Genomic DNA, 18,181 nt, shown 5'->3' on the forward strand with positions numbered 1-18,181 from the left:
TCACTTTTACCACTTCTAAATACTCTTTCTTTGAACCTCAGGTGGGGCTCGTGTATGCTAGGTGCTTTTTAAAAATCTTTTAAGACACTGCACTGCAACCCAACTCAGTGTGAAGCTTTAAATATCCCACTGTGCTGCAAAGCAGGAATGGGTAGGCTTCTGACCTGCTAGAGGGGTTGCTGGGGGAGCAGCCCTTGGGCTGCGATTTTAAAAAAAAAAAAAAAAAAGCCCCTGGAAGCAGAAGGGAGAGCAGGGAAAAGCTGCTTTGTGTTCATTCTGACTTACTGGAAGTTTCTGCCTGATGATGCAGGGTGGTGAACAAACAAATGGGAGAGAGTGGAATAAAGAACTTGAACTGATCCTTAATTGCAACAGAGTACGAACACACAGAAATGCTTTTTGCTCTGACTCAGTATCACTTTCTGACCTGGGGAGGCAATTATTCTGGCTTGCAGATCTCCGCACTCCTTTAAAGTCAAAGGACTGGCATTGAAAATATTTTTAAATGGTTCCAAGCACTTGGTGACAGAGGTAAAATGGGGATGTGCTGTGGCATGCAGACTAGATTCAGGTAGCTGTTTGTGACATGTAGGTGGAATCAGGTGGCAAAACACAGAAGCGATGCTATGATTCATTTGCTGCATGTCCAGGTTCAGGACACTTCTCTTTTGGGGACTGTACTGGCTGAGAGCCAGGGGAAGATGCAGATGAGAGAGTAGAAAGGGATAGTTCCCTTCTGAGAAGGGCCCCAATTCTTGCCCCTTACCGTGCTGGCATGCCGTAAGTCATGTCTGCAGGTACTTTGGGAGGAGATCTCCTGAAGCGACTGTATTCATCGTCTTTGCGCCGTATGTCCTTGGCCTTGTAGTACAAGTTAAATTCACGGGCTGTGGTGTAACCGGCTTTCAGAGCACCGCGGTTCATGGTGATGAAGTCCCGGGGCATGTTCCGAGTTAAACCAGTCCTGGGCTTTATTGTGTTCCAGTGGCCTATTGCTGGAGATGGAAGAAGACGTGAAGCAAAGAAAAAGATTAGGGTGAGCTTCTGTTTGGGGAAGCAGGCTGATGCAAGCTTTGTGCGTTGTACGTGAGGGCCTTGTGTGGCTTGTATGCATTTTTGCCACAGCTTCACTGTGGTGTGACTTTCAACATACCTCGCCCCAATTATTTTCAGTTGGGGACCTACCCCATCTGAATTAGCTGTCTTCTCACTCTCCACCCTGACTTGCTCAGCAAGTCTGATTTCATGGGGGAAATAATCTGAGAGTGAGAGCTCTTCTGAGTTATGTAGCCACGTGTATTGCCCTTTGCAGATGCCGTACCCTGTTCTGTTTGGGCTCTGTGTGATCCTATAAAAGTTTCCAAGATGCTAGGGAAGCGTTAGTGGTCACCAAGCATTTGTTGTGATATTAATGAAAGTGGGTGAATGTTGGATTTCTTCACCTCCAGCTTGGCAAGAAGTAATGAGGAGCACTGGGAAGGAGAGTCCCTATTAGCATTAGGACATCGTTGCAGGTCTATGTTTTAGTGGCGTTGTCATACCTTCAGGGACTCCTCCATCTGTCCTTTCGATGTACAGCCCGTATGCAAAATCAAAGCCTGGCAGGGTATAGCAGTTTCTCTGGGGCTTTCCCAGTTCTGCCTGCAGAAGAATGAAGTTAAAGGAGAAGCATAAAGACCTTGTTTGATGAGCTAAACCTCCTGAAAATAAAAATATGTAACAGAATGTGACCATGAGTGTCAGCAGTGGTTCTGGCTCCACTTGGCACGGGTTGGGATCCCACTGCCTGGACACAAGGGAGTGCCACAGTGCAAGGGGGACTCACAGCCATGAGGCTTCACCACTGCTGAAGCATGAGGGATGCTGAAGTTCACACAAGTTCATACCACAGTTAGTTAGAAAGTGACCTAGCCCTGCTGGAAACAGGGATCTTGATTTAATATACATGGACTTGAAGTCTCCTTGTTTGGCTGATTTCTCCCTTGGCTTGGGTGCCCAGCTGTGATGTCTACAGGCGGAGACTGCAGCTAGACTTGACTTTCCTTTAAGTTGCTTCATTTCCAACTTGTTCATCTTCTTAGAAAGCTGGCACAAACTCCCCCAAATGCAGTCACACAACCACTTCTGCCTGGGAATAATCAAGACGCAAGGCATATTGTGGGTGGGATAAGGAAGATGAAGGGGGAGCAGATCCCAGGGTTTATAGCACAGAAAAGAGAACTTGAGCTCAATAACCTCATTTCTATTTAGTTTTAAAATGAACTCTTCCCCAGCCCATGTGTACCCCAGCCTGGTGTTGTCTGTGGGATTAACTGACCTCCCTTCACCCCTTTGTCTTTACCCTCCCATCTCCATGGTGAAGTCACTGCAGGATGTGTGTGTCTTGAAACCTTATTGCTGCTTGAAAGGGAGGCGGTGGAGGAGGGAAGGGGTGAGAGCCTGGCAGCTTGGGGCTGTGTTCCTGCTGGGGAGGCTGCAGCAGGGTCAGAGGACAAGCTCTGTGCAGCCATGTGGCATGGCATGGGTGCTTCGGACGGGTTATTTTCCATGGGAAGCCTGTTGGGGAGGATGGAGGGTTGCGGAAGCAGGGTTGGCAGATCTTTTGGGGAAAATGGAAATGTTGAAATAGTACTCTAGTGCTGCACACCGGTGCATCATTGAACGCTGGCATAGAAGTGACTGTTATTACGCTCCAGAGTGAACACTGGATCAGGAGGTGTTGAATCAAACGCAGTGCTTCCTGCAGGGACAGATTTTAACTGAAAATTATCCACTTCAAACACTTCAAATTCGTCGCTATGGCAGGCCAAGGCTGGACAACAGCTGGTAAGGGATGCAGCTGCCTACTGGAGCTCCTTGTACAGGAACGTTGTCCAAACCCAAATTTATATTCTGCTTCCAGCCAGCCTTGCACAAACCCTGGCTGGGGCCTTGGACCATCCCCAGTTCACCTGGCTGCTGCCAGCCTGGTGGCCCCTTTGCAGTGTGCCATAAAGGGCACTCACTGTTCACAATGCTGCAGTGCAGCTTGAGCTCTTTCTGCATCACCCTCAGCTCAGGTGAAGCTCTCGCTGAGCTTGTTTTGCCTGAATAGCAAGGGCTAAATGCCTGCCCAAACAGGCACCTGTCCAGAGGGCTTTGTGCTGAGGTCTCCAGAAGTTGCTCATAATTCCTCCAACTTTTTGCCTGGAGCCATTTTTTGTATGTTGTCTGTTTGGTATTTCTCAGCTCCCACCTCTATGTGCAGCTACACAAAGACTTAAAAGCACGCAGGGGCTGCAGACATCGTGCTGTGGGCACTGAGCTCCTCACCAGCATGTCCAGGGGTGAGCTGGTGCCTGCTTCAGGGACTTGTCCAGGCTGCAGCAACAGCTCTGCTGCTGCAGATCCTGGAAAATTGGCTCTCATCTTTGCCAGTTTCAGATCACTGGGATGAAATCCTCTGTGCCATATACCAGGGCCTTCAGGTAAATCTGGGTGTTTGCTTCCCAGGTCTGTGAGGGAGGTGCTTCACCTCGGTCCCATTAAACCCACCTGCCTGTGATACTAGGCAGTGGGACACCACTAGGTGTGGTGTCCCTGTGACTTCAGGAGCATAAGTTCACCAGAAAATTAGTTTTCTGGACTTGCATAGACTTAAACTCCATCAGCTTCCTCGCCCTGCATGAGCCTACAGATCTTTTGATGTAAGCAGACATTAGTAATGAGCTTTTTGGAAGCAATCAAATGAGCTACCTGAAAGAATCTGTGTGTAAAGTGGTTGCTTCTCCCCGGCTACCTCCTGCAAACCTCCAGCAGGGGAAGGGGACCGTCCCTTGCAGATGTGTCCAGCGCTGAGCACAATGGGAGCGAGTGGGCTTTTAGTGCTACTGCAATTGAAATATCACATGGCAGCGCTAAACCATATGTGCATGCTGCGTGTGAGTTAGGGAGCTCACGTAAAATGCATAAACTGGTGCCAAAAATGATAAAGGAGCTTTCACTGTTGATCTATTTCTCCTGTTTTTACAGACATTTGTACAGGAGCTATTTTTAGGTGGGTTGTTGCTGATGTACCAGAGAAATCGTACAGTGCTTTTCAGAGGCATGAGGAAAAGCTGTTTCCAGGGGTCATGTTCTGATACTGGATCAGCTAAGCGAGGCCAGAAATCTGCTACTATGCTGAGGGTAGGAGAAAATCTCTAAGAAACTGCAGGAAAGGAGAGGTTTGTAATCTGTGGGAAGTGGCTTCCAGACCTTTGAACACAGAACTGTGTAGAACGGAAGAAATTACAGCATTTAAAGGTTCCCTTTTGCACAGCACCTGAAGTTAACACAGTTGGGTATTTACTCCATTGCAAAATTAAGGCATGCTGTTTCGTTTTTATGATTGGGTGGTGCTGAATAAATAATGCCAAAGGTGCTGGGTAATTAATTAAAGGAGAAAAAAATCTGGTCCAATATGTTGAACGTGGAGGGAACCTGTGACTGAAGCAAACCAATAGGCTCAGAGGACTGATGATGCCAAGATTTTTTTTTTTTAACCTACAAAGGCAAAGAATGGGAAGGATGTAGCAGGAATGAATCTTGTTGAGTGTAATCAAAGCTTACTCTCTCATTCATAAATTAGCAAAATGCTGCTGCAGCCTCACAGGCTGGTTCCATTTGTTTGTCCTCAGGCAGTGTCGGTGTGCTGTGCCACAGAGCAGTGGTGGGAGACAGCCAAAGTTGGTGCAGAAGGTCCTTTTTCCTTCCCCAGCTCCAGCACTGTTTGCTGTGTTCAGGTTTAGACTGTCACAAAGCTGCTTGGCTGGAATACAGATCTGTCTGACAGCTGTGCCCATCAGCAGACAACTTCATTAAACCTCATTAAGATGTCATTTCTCTGCCTTATTTCCCACCTCTTGGCTCTAATTAAAACCGTCTCTCTCTGCATCCCAGGCGGTCCTAATTTTCTCTGGGTACCTTCTGCAAGTCTTCTCCCTTTACGACCTCAGTGAGGAAAACCAGGCATCTTAAATACTGTTTATCTAGCTCATTCAGAAAAGACAACTCCAGGCTTTCTCCTGGAGCATTCCCAGCGTATCCTGCAGAGATCACCACCTCCCAGGGCTGCAAGAGATGTGTGCTGAGGCTTTGTTTGCTCTCTAAAACTGTCTTTAAGGACTCAGCTAGTGCCTCCTTTCCCCTTGAGCAGGGTAATTCTCATTTTTGAACCAGGTGTGTGTGTCTTGTGCTTGGAGAGTGCTGCTCCCAGCCTGGCTGCGGTGCGGTGCTGGTGTTTGGGCAGTGGGATGCCCTGCTTGGCTGAAGAGCAGCGCTGGGTGCATCAAGCTCTCTGGCCCTTCCTGTGTAGGCTTTGATTTCTGCAGTCTCAGATTTGAGTGTTTAATGGTATCGGAAAATGTTTCTGCAGAGGAAAAGGAGGGCTTGAAAATGGGTCCCTTTGTAAAAGGCAGGTGAGTTGCAAAGGTGCAGCAAAGGACAAAAATTTTAAGGATTACAGGTTTTGTTGCAAGCCTCATGTTTTGTCCTCTGGTATTTATGATCGTCAACACACTTCATTAATTTTCTACAGATGACTGAGACTCTGAGAGGGGTGAGACACCTGTCTGTGTACAGAGGGGTACAGCAAGAGATGCAGACGTGGATTTTTAATCCCTGCATCTCACGCAGCCCTTTGCTGGGAGGGGATGCTGGGCAGATCCGTGAATCCCTTCTGCTCCAGTTCATCCAGGGCTGCCCTGTCCCTCCTCCGTGGCTCTGTCCTGCGGATGCCTGCAAACCCTATACCGGTGCATTTTCAACCCACCAGGCCTTGCTTCCTTCCCTACCTTCTGTTCCACTTTTCATTATACCCCCTTGTACAGTAAAGCCTCCCGTCACGCTGCCATTACTATTATTATTGCAGATTTACTGCACTTGCAGAGTGAAGTGATTGCGGTGACAAGGCCCAGCATTTTTCCCTCCTTCCCCCCGCGACAGCTTGAAATCAAGCCCTTCATTTGCATTTACATGATCTTGCTGTGCAGCTTATGAGATCGGGAGATTTATTTGCTACTTAGCTTGATGTTTGATTACACTCTAAGAAGGCAGTGAGCTACAAAGTGCAGGGATACATCAGAACTGAGCTACTGAAAGCCTCTGGGGGACAGTAACTCAACATCAGGTTTAGGTAGATGAGAAAGGGAATGTTCAGTGTTTTGAGAAAGGCAAATTTGATCAGTTTTTTAAAGGTGGAGGGGAAAAAAAAAAACTTATTTTCCATCTCTCTCAGAAACGGTTGGGAAAATAAGAATATTAAAAACATGTGAAAATCTGCATTTGTTAGTGCAGAAGAAATCCTAGCAGGGGCTGGTGGCTGCTGGGTGGTATGCCGCTAACCGCCTGTAACTTCCACTCCCAAGAAGATTATTAATAATAAGTTGGCACTTATCTTCGAAGCTTTTCATAAACATTAAAGGTCAAAGTCAAAGGAAGTCGTGATTGATGAAGGACCACAAGATCTGGCCCTGATTTATTAAACTCCAGAATGCGCTACTGAGCAATAATCCTGCCGTAGTAGCTGGGGAAACTGAGGCAGGGGATTAATGTGCCCATGGCTGACAGCAGAGGAAATGGTGCTTGGACTGGGGAGAACAGGGCTTTGGCTGGTGCCTTGTGTTCAGAGGGGGAGACCAAATTATTAGTCTCCCACAATGGTGTGTGGGCCTTTCAGAGAAAAGGGCAATGCTTGGGCAAAAAGCTTTAATTGGAATCATCTGGGGGTGAAGCCCAGGGATCTGATATCAAGACTCCTTTCACTACAAGTACTCCAGATAGGGTAGAGATGCTGCTAATCCAGAATACATCTACACATGCAGTGTGCATTAATCTGTGCTCCTGACAGATCCACACTGGGAGCACCAGCCTTACTAGACAAAAACCTTCTTGTCTCTGGTCTAAATGTGAAAGATTTTCCCCTCCAGAAACTGTTTTGCACAAGGCTGACAGCAGGAGCTTGTGGATGGATGGGACACAGGTGCCCCTGTGCTGGGTTAGGCACCAGTGGCACAAAGGGGCTGCCGTGGGCACTGCCACCCCAGGGTTTTACCCACACGACACCAGCCAGCCCCATCCCCTCTTCTTTTGCTCCCCTGCTCGAGGGCAGAACCCAGCCCAGCGGGGTGGAATCACCAAAAACCAAGGGTTGTCCGTGAGGGTTCCCGATACAGAAGAACAGATCTGAGGAAAGACACCCGCTCTCTGGTACAGTATCTTCACATGTGATCTGTTTGTAGTTCGCTTTGTCTTGAAAATTGCCATGAGATGTGCTATTACAATTAATCATTAAAGACTTAAGAAAGAGTATACCCCATTACATAAAAGACTCCGGCGATGATCTTTATCCAACTTGTAAAATGGGCAGACTTGATGCGACTGAATAATTTTCCTCTCATCTGCACAAAATCATGAATGCTAGTCATACTTTGAGCCTGAAGTGAACACTGTGAGACCAGCCTATAATTACCAAAATAGAAAAAAAGAACAGCGTTTCCTAATGAATGACAAGCCACTAGGTGGAAATCTAATTTGGTCTAATTAAGCAGCCTTTGTGAGGATTTGTCTTTAGATGAAAAGAGGGAGCCAAAGAGATCTAAATGCAAATGAACTCTATCATTTTGGTTTTAAAGGGACAGACAGATATAAAAGTATTCGCGTGCACAATACTTTCACTTGTCTCCATGGGCGTATTCACCTTCTAGGTTTCCCCCTGAAAAATCCTGTTTGCCCCCCAATTCTGGGACTCTGAGCACTAGTTGCTGCTTGAGTTAGAATACAAAGTGCTGTTAGGGGGATAGTTTTAACAGTAGGGTATGAAAAATGCTAAAATTTTCCTTCTCTGTAACAGGGTTGCTTCTTTCTGCTACTTGAAAATGGTTCTGGAAAAAAGCATCCTCTTTGAGATCCCAGGTCTGCCACTTTTGGTGTGTGGCACAATATAATTCTGGGGTCTTTGGGGGCACCTACTGGACCCTGAGCTCTTCCTCGGTGCGTCTGTGTCAGTATGAATTACTTCAGCACTGATAAATCACCGCCACCTTGCCCAGTTGTGCTATTTCTGCTGATTCTGCTGACAGTCTCAACACTGGGAGCAGGCAGCCCAGGTACAGCCCCAAAGGCTGAGACTTGCTGAGGTGTTTGACTGTAATTGAGATGGAAATATTGAAAACGATCTTCTCCTGCTCTATTAAATCTGCTCCTGACTTAAAGACAAATTTGTGTCTGTGTAAGGTTTCATGCCAGCGCTGAAGGTCAAAGAAGCATACGTGTTTCTGCAGTGGGTGTCACCGCTTGTGAAGTTCACATCAGCCTCTGCTTGCTCGCAAGCCCCAAAGAAGCAACGTGCTCTGTAGTCATAAGACAAAAGCTGCTGGCAGGAAGGATGCATTATTTGGGCTAAGTGAATATGGGTGCAGCTCCTGATTGCTAGACTAGATTGCTAGATTTTACCCTCTTTGCATTTGACTTTCCAGAGAGATGTGGGGCCTCCAGACAGTGGATGGAAAGGATGTATTGGCTTGTCTCTTCCTGCAGGACCACAGCCTTGGAGATCTTCTTGGAGATCTTTGTATTGTAACTGAGATCAAATTCTGGCAGAGAACGCTTTTGCTCAGGTTCTGTTGGCTTTAGTGGGAGCACTGGGGTTTAGATGAGAACAGCATTTGGGTGATTTGGCTGAGAGAACATCCTGTAAATGTTAAAGAGATGGGATGGCATGTTAAATGAAAACTTTCCTTCTCCTTCAATCAGTTACGACCTTTTCTCTGTGCTTTCTCCTTAGTAATATCTATTCCATAAGCCTCCCCATCTGCTACTCTGAGAAAAAATCCCTTTATGTTCTCAAGGCCAGATGTTTGAGTTTGTCCAGCACAACTCAACTCAGTGAAGCTGTTCCTTCAACTCCATACAGGTAGCTTTAAATTTTTTTCTCCTGAATTTCTTTGGTTTCTATCGAGCACATTAGGCAAAGTGCTGCCAGCGTAGCATCCACATTAAAGGAGTTGAATGCAAATGAGAGTTTGACTCTGGGCCTTCTGCAGCGGAACAAACATGGCCAAATTCCAAGTATAGCAGCATAGTTCCTCTGTGGCATAGATATCTGATCTTAGGACCAAATTTAATCCCTGGCTGCAAATGAGATGTTGGCTGCCTTGAGAGCTACCTGTCACTTCACAGCAGAATTTGCCTGAAGTTAATGTACTTGTGGTTCCACCCAGGACAAAATATTGAAGTATTTCAGGCTAACAGACAACTTGTAAAATTTGGGCAAACCCTTGTTTTTAGGAATCTGCTTTCACTGAAGGAGAAACTCTAATCTCTGATCATAGATGCAGGAACTTCCCACCTTGTCACCTCATGTACAGAATAATCTCCATTTTCATTAGAGAATAGGTAAAAGTTTTTGCTGTTTAAAAAAAGGATGCTGTTTCTTTAATGTAATAAAACCTCAGCAGGACAGAATGTCTTTACTAGACTATCCCCCAGTATTCCCATAAGAAATCAAATATAATCCTATTTAAGAAGCTTTAAATAATTTTGAGCTTTCATATTGACTTATTAAAATGCAGCTTAAAAAACGCCTTCCTTGCAATCCCTTTACAAGGGTCAGGGATATAAAATTTGAAGAAATATGATTAGTAGATCAGTTGGAAAGATATATGCAGCCGCTTCCAATTTTATTATTTAAAATGCCCTTTTAGAAAAAAAGGTGATTCAGTAAAAAGTGGCACCATCTCACTGAAGGGATGAGTCCTTGGCTTTTCCAGCCCTATCTCCTGTCTACAGTGCCCAAAACATTTGCTTGGCTTTTCTGAGACCTGAAAAGCACTTGCAGCTGAGTGTGAGGAGATGGTTTGTGTCCTCGTATTGCAGCAAAATAGGGGCTTATCAGGCTCTAAGCACAGCAGTAGCACTTGTGCCCATCCACTGTTTAGTGCAGAAGACAGTGAAGGTAATAAAGAAGCAAATATGCCCCAAAGGCAGAGCTGTTGTGAGCATGGGTACAGTTTGGCCCATGTTGCCTTTTTATTGCCTGGAAACTTTAAATCGAGAAGAGCTCCTGTAAACTTTCAGATTTTGGTTCGAGTGGGATGCGCCCCTTCACTTTCTAAACGTTGCATGCTCACATAGAAAATCAGAGCATCAAACAGATGTTGTTCTGCTGACCCAAACTCTTTGCAGTGTGAACTGTGTTTTGTCAGAGCGGTGACTGCAGACTCAACCAGTATGTCCCTGGGATCCTGGCACAAATCTCCTTACAACAGTTTTCAGTTCCCCATGTTCAGTTCTGTTGACTTGGGAAGAACGTGAATTGTAACCGAGAGCATTTTGGGCGCATTGCTAGAAAAAAATTAGCTTAAAGGTGCTAAGCAGAGAAAATTGAGTCAGTTACAAGTTGTCCTGAGCTTCGGCTCCACAGGTCTCCTGGGATTAGCAGGGTTGTACGGATGTAGATGATGAGACAATTTGACCCCCCACTCTTGAAGTATATTAAATACAATGAAGACCCAAATTGTGCTGTCAGTTAGACAGAACTCCTATTAAGCACGGAGGGTCTTGTGCTACTGCAAGAATCTGCCCAAGTCATTTGCTCTGTCCTACAGCAAAATGTATTCAACATGCTGAAATTAAACCGCAAAACCTAGTGAGCAAAATCACACCCTGCCCATTACACTTACAGCCAGTTACTGTGAAATTCTAATGTGTCAGACTCTTTCTCTGGGAAATAAGGTAGCTAATAACTTTACTCCTGCCTAAGGCTGGACTTTGGTCAAGGCTGTCAAGGCTTCTATGATTTTCATGTGTTTTTGAAAAAATACCCGTGATTCTGACACATTGGGACTTGCGTGTGAGCAGGCAGGGAGCTGTAATAGCTCAACTTCCCCAAGAGCTGCAGCGTTCAACCTTGGGCTCTCTGCATGACGAATACCAGAGGGTCCTGAGCCCACAAGCGCCTCAAGGTCTTCAGCTCCCAATGAAGTCAATGGCAGTCAAGTGTGATCGGCTGCTGGTAGGATCTTGGCCAGAGTTTTCTCTTGTGGCAGGAAAAGCAGTGACACCAAAGGCAAGACCAGCAAATGCTGGTGAGAGCCTTAGTGCCCTAAGGAGTTGTTATCAGTTTTTTTTTCTTGCCCAGATTCCTAATTTTCTCCATTTATGACAATAATAGTTAAACTAGGCTGAAGCAAGCAGCACTGGGAACTTGCTGCTGGTTAAGGAGTTATTGTTGCCCATGGGCTGGTCTTATCAATGGCACTGAAAATATGGCAAAAGTTGTTTGGTTTACAAATTAGTGTTCATCTTTTATATATATATATATATGGATTTTCACAAAATTCCCTTTAATTCTATATCTGATTCCTTGACTGTTTTCCCCACCAAATCTTCTCAACACGATCTCAGCTCTGCTCTGTTGTTCTCAATCCTGTACTTTTTTGCAAGGCTGCAACATAAGGGGTCAGATATGGCTCAGGCAATGTACACAAGTAGCCCAATTACTTTCAAAGGGGCTACTCTTGTGAGGCAAGAAAGAGTTGGCTCTGAAAATTCACTTCATAATTGCACCATATTTGCTAAATCAGATGTTTTATGTGCTTAAGAATTCTCTATGTTCCCTTCTTACTCAGCCATTACAAAAGGATCCTGCTCTGCTGGAGTTCTGACCCATATTTTCACTGCTGCAGTCCAAATTTGGCTGCTAAAAGGTAAAGGCAAAAATCTGTCTCATCACATCTCTCCCAACCCCTGTTCAGCTGCTGTGGTATTTCCCTTCATTATGCTGCTGCCTCAGACTGTAAACCTCTCTAATTTCCTACATCGCAGCTATTTATTTAAATGCTAACTCGCATTATGAAGTGATAATCCACAAGCGCAGGAGATAATTTATGAAGCATTTAAATTAAGAGGAGCAGCTAATTGGGAGCATGTGTCTTATAAGCCTTGCTAACACCAGAAAACTACAAATTAGGGAGAAAATGGAAGATATTTTTATCTTGCTTTTCTTTTGTAATGCACTGAGGAAAAATATTACCATACATCACACAAACACTGCCGTTCACAGAAGTCTTCTTTTCTGTTGTTAGCTTCGTAGCTAGTGTAACGCACAATGCTCTCGTTATTACAAATTCCTCATTATAACACAAAATAATCTTTGCTCTCAGAGAAGGTGGAATGAGGTGGGGTTGTCTGTCTCCAAATAAAGTGGAATAAATTTCCTAAGGAAGGTCCCTTCCCAGCTACACATGTTAATTTAAAAGAGCAAAGACTCCCTTGTTATATAGGGATGTTAAAATGCATTTAATTTAGGACTGCGTCACGCTGGAAGCTTTATAGGTTTGTGTTGAAATGAGAATGAGCATAAATGGCTGTGAATCAGGGAAAAGAAAGTCTGCTACGGCCACAGGGCCATGGAGAATGTACTTGGGATGGTCTGTGCGGATTTCTGTGCCAAAGTCACAAACTTCAATTTTTTTTAGTGGTGTTTTAGTCATAAAAAAAAAAACCATAGTCATGGTTTTTTGGTGCTCCCCAAAGAGCATCCAGATGATTGTGCTAACGCAGTCAGGAGAGAACTCGAGATATTTAGAAAGCTGTCAGTAAGGACTGGCTTAATATACAGTTGCTGAAGGGTGGGAGAGAACAACTTTAGAGTAGTTTCCAGTACAACTGTGTTAGATGTTTAGTTAGGATGCTCCTTTACTAGGCAACCGATTCTTGTGGGTCCCTTGAGTGGCTACTGGAGACAGATTTGCTGTTAGAGTAAAATATTGTGCACACCCTGCCTTGCAGGGTGCCTGTGAGTGGCGGCGAGGTCCCTGCATGGTGGGATGCTCTGCAAGTGTGTGAGAATTCAGCCCCCACGTGCGACTGCAGGAGTCTGCTGTGTGGCTAGAAAATGCCCCGCTTTAATATCTGCATTTGTGTTTCTGCTCTTACAAATCTCCCTTTACGGATATCCTGTCAGAAGCAGTCAGCAAACAGGCTCTGGCATTATTGGAGTTGCTCCTCAATTCGGAGGAAACCGTAAATCTGAAACTTCAATCATATCTTTATGATCATTCAGCAAACAGAGATGGAGGATTTATTCAACATGGGATAGCAAAGGGGAAACTGCAGGGGGTTATTGCAGGAGATATTGGTTTAGCTAAGGCAGAACTGCTCCCTCGGGCCTCTCTACGGCCGAGCCAATGAACAATGGCACCAATGACAATAACAAGGCAATTATGGGGAAGAGGGTGAGGAGGGGGTAATGCTTTGTTAAAGATATAGGTAAGATTCCAGCATGGTGTCTCTTTTGTGTGCTTTCAAAACTAAAGGATGGCGTGTCTGCCTGGGGTGGTCCTATTAGGAGCTGGTGATCCTAAAAACACAGCAAGTGCTTAAAAGAGCTCCTAGCTTGTGCATGATTGTGCTGCTGTTAGGAGGTTATGAAGATTTCTTCCCTAATCAAATAAGGCTGGCAATAGGTTCCTGTAATCCATCCTGCACCCCAGGGCAGGAGATAAGTACCTAAATCTCTGCTGGCAGAGGTTAGTCTCTCTGGCCATAGTTAATGTTGGGTGTTCTGCATTTAGGACTAATGCTTGTTCCTGGGAGGGGGTTCAGGGCACCTCCCCTTGCTGGGGGGATGCTCAGGCTTTCACCCCAGGCTGGCTTTGGTGTCGTGCCACAAATACTACAGCAGCCCTTCGACCAACATGACCTGGTAGGGCTGTTTTGAGATTGCTCGATGACCTGCTGCCCAGCCTTGCACTGCTCTCAGCTTTATACTTTTTTTTTTTTTTTTTAATTGATATAGCCAACATTTAAAAGCCTGTCTAGAAAATGAAGCCCAGTCCTTAAGGCTCAAATACAAAATGACTTTGCCATGAGATGTTGTGGCGGTACTGGTTCTCATGGGGTTCAAGTTGGGGCAGCACCAGAAAGGGATCCTGTGGTGTAACCTGTCCTCAATGCACGGTGATGCTGGGGTTGGCCGTGAGCATGGGCCTCCAGCAAAGTTGTCCAGTGCAAACTGGAAACACAAAAGCTTTGGCACCTAGGGGTGGAAATGTTCATGGGAGAGATGGATCTTGCTGCTGCCAATAGGTGAGACTTGCATGAAATCTGCATCTTTGCAGAGTGTTAGTGTCTTAAAAAAAAAAAATAAATAAAAATGCAGTGGTGCAAAAGCAGGAAATAAGTGATCCATCCCACCTGTCCTGCCTTCCCTCCCCTTCTGCTGGCAATTTTTCCTCCCCCCCCTTCCCTTGTGAGCCCCTGAGCAGTTTGTTTTTGCCTGCAGAAGGAAGCTTGAAATATTGCAGAGGGGGTACAGGCAGCGCTCCCTGCGGCCTTGCCCCTGATGGCACGAATGCAGACATAAAATAACCCAGCGCCATCAGTAACCTGTCGCCAAAGCCCCACTACGAGGTGAGAGTTTTCCTCCCTGCCGTGGCTGTTAGCTGCAATGTATTTCTCCCTGCACTAAGCACCGTCTTTCCCAGGGCTGCATTACAATGATTTATAAACCCCATTTCTGTGGAAAACTAATAGATCAAAGTGAGGAGAAGGAAAAGGAGACATGAGCAGCTGGAAGAAGATATTGAAGCATGAAACAAAAACAGAAATGAAAAACTAGTTTGTGGCACTAGTGAGTTGTTCTGTGCTGCGCTTCTATTATTGAAAAATAATAGGGGAATCTGTATTTTAATCCATTTTTTTAAGAGCCATTCAAGTAATCTGACTAGGTCTTCCTAGAGCCAGCTTGCTTTTGTATATTTGTACATCTCTTACAGAACCAAGCACGTCTTGCTGTTTAGCCCTTCTATGTTTTGATCAGTCTCTGGATTTTCTAAGAGGTTAGAAAGCTCCGCCTGGGGAATTGATGCTTGGCTGGACCTCAGCCTGGGATGTGCTTGATCCTGAGCTGGGTTTTACAAAGGGACATCATGGGCTGGGACTGGGGCAGCCAGTAAGGTGCTCAGCCTTTGTTTTGGTTTCCTCTGCTGTGCACTGGGGATAAACAGATGAGATTTCAAGTGTAATTCTCAGTATCAGTCAAGTAGCATCCTGTCTGAATTGAGCCAGGAGTACAGACCCATGCTCATCCTAGTTTTACAATGATTAATGCATTAGTGTTTGTAAGAGCTTTTGAGATAGGAAGCTAATTGGGCTTTTGCGTATGTTCTGCTTGTCTGCTTCAGCCACCAGGCATCCCTGACTTCAGACACTGGCAGTGGTGGAGAATTATTATGAAAACAACCATAATCCTTAGTATTTGTGCAGCACTTAGTATATGAAGTGCAGCACGAACCTTATATCTACAATTTCTGCACATGATGCATATATGTGAAAATGTTACACGCAGTAGATGAAATGCACTGAATAAGCCAAAAACCAGATTTGGTGGAAAACAGACTTGTGTGGTAAGACTGCAGGGGCTTTTGTAAAAGGCTGTACAGAGCCAGGAGATAGAAGCTGCTGAATTATCCTTAGGTATGCTCAAAACTTAGGAGGTTTGCAGGTTTCCATTCAAAGTATTTTCTCTATGTTCCTAGTGCTTGTTTTGTTTTCACCTTCTGTGGCAAATTTCTGTTGCCAGTTAATGCTGCAGTGTCGTGTTAACTTTAGGCTGGCTGGTTTATCTTGGTTCCTGATTTCTGTTGTATCCTTTGGTGCTGGTAAAACTGTTCCTGGGGGAAAGCAGCTGCAAGGATATGTTCATGGCCATGTATAATTGATACTTCTCGCAGATAACAGAGGAAGCAAGCATGTATTAAATGGGCTAATGTGACTGCTCTGCACAGGGAAACTGCAGTTGTTCACCCAAGAATGGCACGGGCAATGAGGTGTTGTATTTTCCTTTTGGTGACTTGCAAAAACATGGCCTGGAGAAGAAATGCCTAGGATGGAGTTTAGGAATGAACATCCATGATGTGATCTGCTTTCAGCTACACTTCATGACTACTGATAAGTGAGCTAAATGCTGCTGTTTGCAAGTTCAGCACTGGCCCATTAAATCAGCATGAGATGACCAACATCCACACAGCTTAGACTGACTTTTGGCTCAAGGCTCTGATTGGTAAAAAGCTGAGTGAGTTAACATGAAAATACTGCTCTTGATTTTTTTGCTCGCACCCCCCTGTGATGCAACTTAACACCATCCTCAAAAAACATTTCAAACCAGAGGTCATCTTATTAAGACATTTGTTCCCTTCCACCTTTTGGCTACGCAGCTGCAAGCAAACGCTTCACTGAGCTGTGAGGCCCATTCTGGTGTTGTAGCTGGTGCCTGGCACAGTGGCACACCAGGCAGATGCTGAAGTCTTTTTTTTTTCACTGCCTGGATCCTGTCTTTCTGTGCCCAGAGTCTATAATGCAGCTGCATCTTCCCTAGACCTTGCATTGGTAGCTGCAGACTGCATTCCCAGTTACAACAGGCAGAAAAAGCTGTCCGTGCTCTAACAGCTATTGTAACCATCCTCAAACTCTGACAACATCTTTCTTCTGACTCCCTATGGCCTAGCCAGTCTTTACTCTTCTGTTCCCTGTCTGCAGAGAGAGCTCGCAAGATGAAAGACAGCCAGGAAGGTAGGGAGAGCTGAATGTGGACTAAGAGCTGCCAGAGGAATATGAGAGGAGAATTTTGCCCTATAAGCTTTAATAAGGTGGTGGGTTAAGAGAAATGCAGCTAGGGAGAAAAATGGGGAATTTTCTTTCTCCAAATGGGCACTGCTTCAGTTTGTAAAAGCACCAGGGATTCCCCATGTGGCTTAATTTATTATTTTCCCACTCGTTAAATGCCAAAACAATAAAGCAAAATCTATTGTTAGCTTTAAAATGCAGATGATTTGCATATGGCTGTGATAGTCCTACTGCTGCCTTCATTTAAACTCAGTAAGCCAAGGTACCTTTAAAAATTATGACTTGTTTTACATTTAATATACTGAACTATGTTAACATAATATTAAGGGGCTGACTTCACAGCTTAATTGCTGATCACGTAGAAGGCTGCTTTAGCAGAAGCATTAGCCTAGCAGTGCGGTAAGGCCTGATGTGGCAGGCTGGAACAGCAGGCTGCACAAAGGGGCTGCAAGCTGCTCTTTTCCTGGTGTGATACCCTCCGGAGAGCACCTTAGAAACCCAGAATATCTGCTCCAGATATCTACTCCAGTCTTGGTTCACTCACTTGTGCTGGAAGGTGTTTGGTGACCTATTGCAGAGCAGTGCCTGCACGACGCAAACAGGATGCAACTGTACCTCTAAAAAGTCTTACTGGAAAATCAATTTTCTGTTCAGTAAAGTTTTGTAGAAGGGAATGAAAATCCTATTTTCTGGCAGACCTGAATGCGTACTTTACTTTCCAGCCCTGGGTCTCCAAGGTTGCTGTAAAGAGATGGTGCAGTTCTAGTGTTGTATATTCTCACTATTTTTTTTTCCCCTGCATTGTTTGACCCTTGCTCACATCAGGCCGAATGCAGACAGGGTAGGGACTGGGAAAGGGAACCTGGTCTACAAAGGCTCTTAACCCTTGCCTGAATTCAGAGACCCTGTGACTGTGTTTTGGTCAACGTGGTTGGCTACTTGCAAAGACTGCAAGCTGGTGCTTGGGAAGAGACCCCTATGCTGTTTCTTTAAACTTTCCCTATTTTCAGCATGCTGAGCCTGTGGGTCAGCACACGTGGCAGGGCATCACCTTTCAGGAGGGAAATTCTGCAAGTGGCTGACTCGTAGCTGATCACCTCCAGCAGCAAAGTGGCACGCAGTGCTACCCTTCTTGTCCAAAGTCAAAAATATAATTGATTACAGACAAAAATACAGCTCTGAGATGTGTCCAAAATAAGAGGCACTCATGGGCTTTTCAGGAGCTGAAGAGGTATCCAAGCATTACCAGCCACTCATATTTGTGTGCCTCTGACTTTTGTACATGGCTCCAGTATGGGCTCCTTAAAGATCTTGTCTTTTTTTTCCTCGGTTAAAAAAATTGTATAGATTGACAGAGATGTACACCAAGTTCTAGCACTCTGATTTAAAAGAGCAAAGTTATAGGCTCTTGGAAATAGAGGTTTATAATAGAGAAGCACTGGCAAACCCTTAACTACAGAGAAGCTACCAGGCGTTGCAACCATAATTGGGAAGGGAGGGAAAAAAAATCACACTGTGTTTTTCAGTGCTTAGC

General features: G+C 45.1%; 1 protein-coding gene across 1 annotated transcript in view; it reads right to left on the minus strand.

The window, feature by feature from the left end:
• The window catches only part of CFAP77 (cilia and flagella associated protein 77), a 58,579-nt gene that overhangs the window by 23,131 nt on the left and 17,267 nt on the right, over positions 1–18,181 (minus strand). Inside the window, exons 2-3 of the mRNA XM_038165073.2 lie at positions 1,542–1,641; positions 767–995 (exon numbers count right to left, since the gene is read on the minus strand). Of these exons, the coding sequence (XP_038021001.2) occupies positions 767–995; positions 1,542–1,641 (329 nt within the window). The remainder of the gene's footprint in view (positions 1–766; positions 996–1,541; positions 1,642–18,181) is intronic.

This window comes from Anas platyrhynchos, chromosome 18 (genome assembly GCF_047663525.1).
Source record: "Anas platyrhynchos isolate ZD024472 breed Pekin duck chromosome 18, IASCAAS_PekinDuck_T2T, whole genome shotgun sequence".
Lineage (NCBI taxonomy): Eukaryota > Metazoa > Chordata > Aves > Anseriformes > Anatidae > Anas > Anas platyrhynchos.